Source organism: Choloepus didactylus, chromosome 25 (genome assembly GCF_015220235.1).
Source record: "Choloepus didactylus isolate mChoDid1 chromosome 25, mChoDid1.pri, whole genome shotgun sequence".
In the NCBI taxonomy this organism is placed as follows: domain Eukaryota; kingdom Metazoa; phylum Chordata; class Mammalia; order Pilosa; family Megalonychidae; genus Choloepus; species Choloepus didactylus.
In genome coordinates, this window is record NC_051331.1 from 4,025,443 (window position 1) to 4,033,830 (window position 8,388).

At 37.4% G+C, this 8,388-nt stretch overlaps 1 protein-coding gene across 1 annotated transcript; it reads left to right on the top strand.

Moving 5' to 3' along the window:
* Positions 1-186: 186 nt before the first annotated feature.
* LOC119520535 (olfactory receptor 7A17-like) lies at positions 187-8,184 on the top strand. The gene is made up of 2 exons (XM_037818452.1): positions 187-217; positions 7,259-8,184. Exon 2 carries the CDS (start codon positions 7,264-7,266, stop codon positions 8,182-8,184), a length of 921 nt encoding a protein of 306 aa, XP_037674380.1. The 5' UTR covers positions 187-217; positions 7,259-7,263.
* The last annotated feature ends 204 nt before the right edge of the window (positions 8,185-8,388 follow it).

The following is an 8,388-nucleotide window of genomic DNA, read 5'->3' on the forward strand; positions in this document are numbered from 1 at the left end:
ATTGCTCTAACATCCTCAAGCTCTGCTTTGTGCTTCACCAATATGGGCCTGCCAAAGGCTCCATAGAGCATCCCCATCTGTCACAGTCACTTGAGATACTATCAGATATGAAATGTAGACAAGGATGTACAAATGAGATACAAGTTGTCTTTGAATATACAAGGAAGGTCAACAGCAAATGTGCTCCAAGAGAAGCCAAATGCAGCAAGTTGTCCTTCTGATTGAAAGATATATCTCTGTGTGCCCCAGCCCACTGGACAGGTAAGAATTTTGCAAAGGTGGTAAGCTCCTGAATTTCTGTGGAATGTGTTTCCCACATTCTGAGACACATATGTTATACCCAAGGGTCCCCATCAGATGCTATTTCCTGTGCAATCAAGTGTTTCTGTTGACCTTTCATAATAGATATAGAGGTAAACAGATGCTTAGGTAAACAGCTATAAGCTAAGTGCCATGGAAATCCTGATTTAACACAATGAATTATTACATCTCTGAGTGAGTGCAGAACATGAAGATATTTGCATCCTATGTGAATGCTCACCAAAGAGCAACTTCAGCTGAGGAAATTATAATAATCAATGGACATTTGAGCCATTCTTTGGGTGGCTGTCAGCCTTTTTCCCCAGCTACCCCTGGCCTTGCCCAATGCACTCATAAACAGAGTAGCCTCAATGTCAGGGATAGAAGTTATTCTTGGGCTGAGAAACATGGACTTTCATTCACTGAGACAGATATGGTTTTAGTCACTGCTCAGTTCACCAATGTCTAACAGCAGAAACCAACATTTTCCTACAGATACCCAGATCCATGAATTATAAAATTTTGTCAAATTTGCTATAACTTTCTATCTATCTACCTATCTATCTATCTGTCTAGCTAGCTATATAGATGTTTTAAAACTCTTAAGAGTAGGCTATATACATTATGCTACTTGAACACATACTACTTACATTTCCTAAGAAAAGGCCCATTGACATATGTAGCTGCTATAAGTATAGTAATCAAGTTCAAGAACTTTAACATTGATAGATCACTGTAATTTTGAGGGTGCGTATCAATATGAAAGAACTTGATATTCTATGTTAGTGAAAATGGATATGAAACTCAAGCCATTACAAGATGAAAACTCTGGTAAAGATTCCTGTATCTCTAACATTCTAAAGATCAATGATAAATAGTGCACTAAGAATAATGGGTATGTATGTAGTTTGGGCCTAGTGTTACATGGTAAGTTTAAGACATTTCTTGATAATCAAAAGCTGAGGTATTTCATCAGCACTAGAACTGTCTACAAAAACTGATACAGTGAATTTTTCAGGTTGAAATAAAAGAATACTAGATAGTAGCTCTGAGCCAACTGAAAAAATAAATATCTAGGTAAATGTAACTACAAGGGTAAATACACATGCCAGTATTATTGTATTCTCAGTATGCAACTCTAATTTTTAAATCAGATATTCTCACATCCTTAGAGGGAAATTTTTATCTGTGGATATGTATGTCAGAAAAGAAGAAAGATCATAAATCAGTAATGTAACTTCACATCTGGAGGAACTAGTAAAAAAGATGTTCTGGTTTGCTAATGCTGCCATTATGAAAAATACCAGAAATGGATTGGCTTTTATAAGGGGGTTTATTTGGTTACAAATTTGTAGTCCTAAGGCCATGAAAGTGTCCAAAGTAAGGCATCAACAAGAGGATACCTTTGCTGAAGAATGGCCTATGGCTTCCAGAAGAGCACTGTCAGCTGGGAAGTTACATGCCAGTATCTGATGGTCCCTTGGTCCTGGGTTGGGTTACAGCTCCTATCTCTGAGTCAGAGTTCTACATACCATCAATTTCTGGTTTCTTTGTACCCAATAGTTCAGTTCTCAGCTTATCTTTTTCCTCTCAGATCTTACTGAGAGGCCTCAAGGAGAAGCCAGGCTGCATTTTCCACATTTAGTTTGGAGATCTCTTCAGTTAAGTATCCCAGCTTTTTGCTTTCAAAATCTTCCTTCCATCTGACACCAGGACTGAATGGTGAATTCTATCAAACATTCAAAGAAGAATGAACTCCAATACTTTCCAAATTCTTCCAAATTTAAGTGGAGGGAACTCTTCCTAATTCATACTATGAGGGTAAAATTATGAAACCAAAGCTACATAAAGACTTAAAAAGAAAGGGAAAAGAAGGACCAATTCTCTTTATGAATATTGATGCAAAATCCTCAATAAAAACCAGCAAATTAAATCCAGCAGAATAGTAAAAGAATTATCCTTCATGACCAAATTGGATTTATCTCACAGATGAGAGGGTGTTCAATGTAAGAAAATCAATCAATGTAATGCACCATATTCACAGAATGAAGGGTAAAACCACATGATAATCTCATTTGAGGTAGAAGATGCATTTTACAGAATCCAGTGCCTTTTCAGGACAAAACACTGAGAAAAATTAGAATGGAATGTAACTTCCTCCACATGAAAAAGAGTATATACAGACACAACTACTCTTATAGTCAATGCTAAAAGAGTGAAGGTTTTCCCCTTGAGTTCTAGAAAAAGACAAGTATGCCTACTTTCACCAATGCTATTCAGTTTTGTACTGGAAGTCTCTTCCAAAGGAATTAGGCAGTAGAACAAAATAAAGATGCATCCATTTGGAAAAGAAGTAAAACTCTGTATTCAAGAAGACATGATACTTTATACAGAAAATACACAAACATTCATATTAAGCTTCTTGAGTTCATACACACTTCAAACCAAATGCAAGCTACAAGATTAACATGCAAAAATCGGTTGTGTTTTATACACCAGGAAAGAACATTCATAACTGGAAGCTTAAAAGACTTTGGTCAGGACAGTGCCTTCAATAATAAAACACCTGGGAATAAGTTGAACTTGAGAGGTGAAGGACTTGTACACTAAAAACTACAAAACATTGGTGAAGAGAATTAAAAAAGACCTAAGTAAATGGTGAGACTTACTATGTCCTTGTATAGGAAGAATTAATATTATTAAACTGTCAATAATACCCCAAGTGATCTATGGTTGAACAGTATCCCTGTTATAATCCCAGAAGCCCTTTTGGCAGAAATGGGACAGCTGATCCTCCTTCACATGGAAGTCCACTTCACCAGGACTGCAGAATCACCTTAGAGTGCTGCTTTTAGTTTTTTCCATGTCTCTTGACCTCTTTGAACTGTTGGAGTGGAAGAGCAATATCTTACTTTTTTTCTCAATTCTGAGATCATAGTTTAGTTCTTGCCATACATTATTGCTGAATGACTGAAAAAAAAACTAATGGTGAATAGGGTCAAACAGTTATTGCTTATGATGGTTGAGAAAGGAGAAACAGTGAAACAAGTGGAAATAATGTTGAGAGGGGAGTCCTATGAATGAGATCCAATATCAGAAGAGGCAGATCACAGACAGAAGGTGTTTTAGTGCACCAGAATCTCTGTCTAGAGACAGCAGTAGGGAAATAATTGTTGGAAACCTTGCGATACTGGAGCCTACATGTAAAGAGGGGTGACCTTTTCCTGTTAGGAAGGAGTCCATTGGGATAAGAGAGGAACTTGAAGTTCCAAGCTGTCTCCCAGGGTTCAAAACTGGCACTAGTTTGCCTTATCCTTTTCTTTCTTACCTCCAGAGAACTAAATATCCCCAGGAGTATTGAGACAAAAGAATACATCATTCATGACACTAGTGGGAATGAAATCCGTAAAGGCACTGAACATCTCTATGCTTCCACTACACTATCTCAATTATATTTCCTTACTCTCTGGTGAGGAGGAAACAAAATTTTGCCTTCTAGAGACCTTATGAGTGGTTCCAAATCCCTGCCCTTCCTGGGAGCACAGCTTCCAACTTCATTCTTCATTCAAGGAATAGTCAGCATTGCTGTTCTCTGACCCTTCTTTGATAATTTCTAGGTGAGCTACAGAATCTTCACCAGTGTTGGGGGAATGTATTGAATCCAGGGTCCCCTTTTACTGGTTGTAACTTTAGGGGCAGCAACAGGGAAAACATGTAAAAATAGCTTAATCATACAAAGTCCTGCCTAGTTAAAAATCCTGATTGTGGAGGGAGGTAATAGATACACTAAAATATCTTTTCTAGTTTGTCTCATTTGTTGTCAGCACTCACTCATGGGACTTCCCTCATGGAAGTATCTGTTTAACCACATACATTCATTCCTTTTCTTTAAATCATTCAACAAACATTTAATCATCAAACACATATTTATTCATAAAATACTTCATGGTAGGCACTGAATATTCTCCTGGGATTAAAGCAATAAGATGTTTTTCCTTATTTCAAAGAGATTACCTCTAAATAGGGCAAGATACACAGAAATGAGTGTGTGTGCAATATCCAGAGGTGGCACTGAAATCCTGGTGAAGAGGATCCAGAATTTTGGACTCATCTTGTGGAGGTGAGTGAAGACTTTCAAGGGTGCTGATAATTGTATTGAGCCTTGAAGGAGGAATTGGAGTAATTTCAGAAGGAGAAGGTTTTAGATGTGACACAGATGTGGGATCAATATAACAACAATGTAAGTTGTGGTTGGGTTTTAAAAGCAGTTCTTAATATCTGATGAATAATGAGTGCCTGGGAGTGAAAAGTGGAACATTAACCTGGCCAGGCTGGCAGCAGTCACATAACAGAGAGCCTTGTATTTATCCATTTAATTGATATTTATGCTTCAAGTTATTGAAGAGTCAGTGCAGGGTTTTAAGAATGTGATGTTCAAGAAAAGTCCTGCCCTGTGGAAATAGCACAGTGGATGTGGGGATGGAGCTTTGTGGAATGAATCTGTGTAGGGTTGAATTGTAATATATAGAAATATTCTCTATTAATACTACCCACAATGCCAGACATTTTATATTCATTATTTTATCTAATTCTTTCAATTATTCTATGAAATTTGCATCAATCCTCTGATTTAATGCCTAAAGAATGTGAGACTTACAGCAGAGTAAAATTCTAGTCCTAGGAATGTCATCGTGTCTTGAAAGGAGATGAGAGTTCATTGTTTCTCAGGCTTTTGCATTTCGCTAATAATTTTATTTCTTAGTAGACAATTTTTTAAAACTGTGGTAGAGTTACAGGAAAATTCCAAGGATAATAGAGACAGTTTCCAAAACCTCTCACCCATATTCCCCTATTCAGAACATCTTCCATCCCAAAGACCACATTATATTTACTTGTCATAAATAACAGTTTCTCATGCTCACTTGTTTTTGATGACCTGGATTTTTTGAGGAGTCGTGGTCAGGTGGTTTGTAAACTATCACTCAGTTAGAATTTGTATTTTGTTCTTCTCATAATAAGACTGGGATTATGGGTTATGTAGGAAGACTCCAGAGATAAAATGCTACTTTCTTTACATCATATATCCAGGGTGCATCTTATCAACAGGACTTATCACTGTTGATGTTGACCTTGGCCAACAGTGCTTGCCAGGTTTCTCCACTATAAGGTTCCTCATTTCCCCACCTTTCCACATATCACCTCTGCAAAGAAGTCACTATGTGAAGTCCTCACTTTAGGAGTGGTGTTGTACTCTACCTTCTTGAGGGAGCAATAACTACATATATTATTGCAATGCTTCTGCAGGAGAGATTTGTCTCTTCTTATTCACATATTCAATAATTTGTTTATATCATTATGGACTCGTGGCATTTATTTCATACTTTGATTTGTCATACAATAATTCTTCATTTTTCTGTTCAATTTGTTGCAGTTTTCATGCAGTTCTCCTTAATCTGTGCCCTGTGTTCTTTGATATACCCCCATATTTGAGGTCTTTATTTTAACACCTACTTACTTTTTGGTATGACAAGACAATCCAGGCTCTTCTTGTGTATTTCTTGCCTGAGTCCTAGTGACATCATTTCTCCAAGGAGCCTTTTACTGGAGAATGGTATTTAAAACCAGGGTCTGGGTACTATCTGTTCTCCTTGATATTGGGATCTCTCGGCCTTCTCTGCTAATAGGCTAAGAAAATATAAGTGAATCTCGTAAAATGCACAGATACACAGATCTATAAATATTTCTACATGTAACCCTATGTGTGTCTATTATCCTACACATGAGTTCATACTGATGTGTCTAGCTCTAAACCAGAACCACATAGAATATTCTAGCTTCCTCCCCTTGCTTGTCTGTAACCTCCCATTCCACAGTGAGAAACATATTCTTCCAACTGTCATCCATTTACTTAATTGCTTGACTACAGTATAAATGCATAGAAGAGAAAGAATTGTTAACCAATACCCTGGTGATATAAATTTTATCATCCAGAATACAGCTAGAACTCAGTTTCTATTACCTTCATTTTCCAGACTCCATTCATATCCAACATTACTCTTTCAGCATTTTTTCCTCTCATCCCCTAAGTAAGTGTGTTTCATTCATTTGAAATACAGTTAGATTGTTGTGTCATATTTTGCTTTCCATCCTGGAATTCCTTGATCTTCAACTGAATCTTTTCTTTCCATATATTATGGTTCACAGTTTGAGTTGTAAAAGAAAATGTGTTTTAACAAATACATAAAGTCACGTGTCTAGAATTACAGTAATACGCAGAATAATTTCACCAATCTAAAAATTTCCCTTGCTTCACCTATTGAACCCTCCTCCCTTCTCCCCGGTGATCATGTTATTGTTACTATTGTCATATATTTGAAATTATATGTCACAGCATGTTTTGACAAGATTCTTTCATTTAGAAACAATCATTTAAGGTTGGGAATAAACGGCATCTTAATGATATTGAGTCTTTCGATCCATGAAGATGGAATAACTTTATTTATAATTTTAATAACCTATAAACAACTCAAAATTTCTGATTTTAACCATTTTCAAGTGTGCAATTTGGTAATATTAATTACAATCAAATTTTTTGGTATCATCACCAATATACATCACCCAAATTTTTCATCACTTGGGACATAATGATGGGTCAAAATGCCTGTTAAATAAAATAAAGACTTAGAGCATTTGTAGTGGAAAGTATTTCCCTGGGAAAATGTTTACAATTAAGGACAAGAATGGCCAGTCAGCAACAGCATCAAAGAGAAGCAGGAGCATTTGTTTTCCCTGATATTTTCAGATCAAGGTCACTAGATCCATACATAATAAATAATAATTGATTAAATTATTTAATTAATGAGATTGCAATACAGACAATAGCATTTATGATAATTAGCTGATTGTGGCCTGAGGCTAAACTTGCATTGCTTTGATCTCTTTCCCGTCAGTTTCATCACCTATATGGAACCAGAAAACCAAACACGTGTTTCAGAATTTATCCTCCTTGGACTCTCAGAAGATACCAAACTGCAGCCCCTCCTCTTCGGGATGTTCCTGACAATGTACCTGGTCACCTTCATGGGGAACCTGCTCATCATCCTGGCCATCATCTCTGACTCCCACCTCCACACCCCCATGTACTTCTTCCTCTCTAACCTGTCTTTTGCAGATATCTGTTCCACCTCCACCACTGTCCCGAAGATGCTGGTGAACATCCAGACAGAGAGCAAAATGATAACTTATGGAATCTGTCTCACACAGATGTACTTTTTTATGCTTTTTGGATTATTAGACAGCATCCTCCTGGCTGTGATGGCCTATGACCGCTTCGTGGCCATCTGTCACCCCCTGCACTACACGGTCATCATGAACCCCCAGCTCTGTGGTCTCCTGCTGCTGGCTTCCTGGTTATTATGTCTTCTGGACTCTCTCTTACATGTCTTAATGGTTTTGCAATTGTCTTTTTGTACAGAGTTGGAAATCCCTCACTTCTTCTGTGAGCTTAATCAGGTCATCCACCTTGCTTGCTCTGACACCTTCCTCAATGACCTAGTGCTGTATTTTGCATCTGGACTTGTGGGTGTTATTCCACTCACTGGGATCCTTTTCTCTTACTATAAGATTGTCTCCTCCATTTTGAGAATTTCCTCAGCTGGAGGCAAGTCTAAAGCATTTTCCACTTGTGGGTCTCACCTCTCAGTAGTGTCCCTGTTTTATGGTACAGGAATTGGAGTATACCTTAGTTCTGCTGCTACCCAAAACTCAAGGGCAAGTGCAATAGCTTCAGTGATGTACACGGTGGTCACTCCCATGCTGAACCCCTTTATCTACAGTCTTAGAAACAAGGACCTAAAGCATGCCTTAGAAAAACTCTTCAGTTGAGAAACATTCTTGCCATAAAAGGATGCTTTGTTTGAAGTTTAGAAATTTGTTCATGATTAACAGAGGTTAAACACTGGGAGCCCTAATCTAGAAACTTTCTGTCAGTTTATAGAAAGATAATCTGCTATCTGCCTAGTTTCTAGATTTTCTATGTTATTTTTTATCCTTGAAAAAAAGCCTAGTACCTTTTGCATTTTCTTTTCT

What these genes read in the sequence shown, in the direction of transcription:
- LOC119520535 (XM_037818452.1), top strand. Translation starts at nt 7,264, where the DNA reads ATGGAACCAGAAAACCAAACACGTGTTTCAGAATTTATCCTCCTTGGA.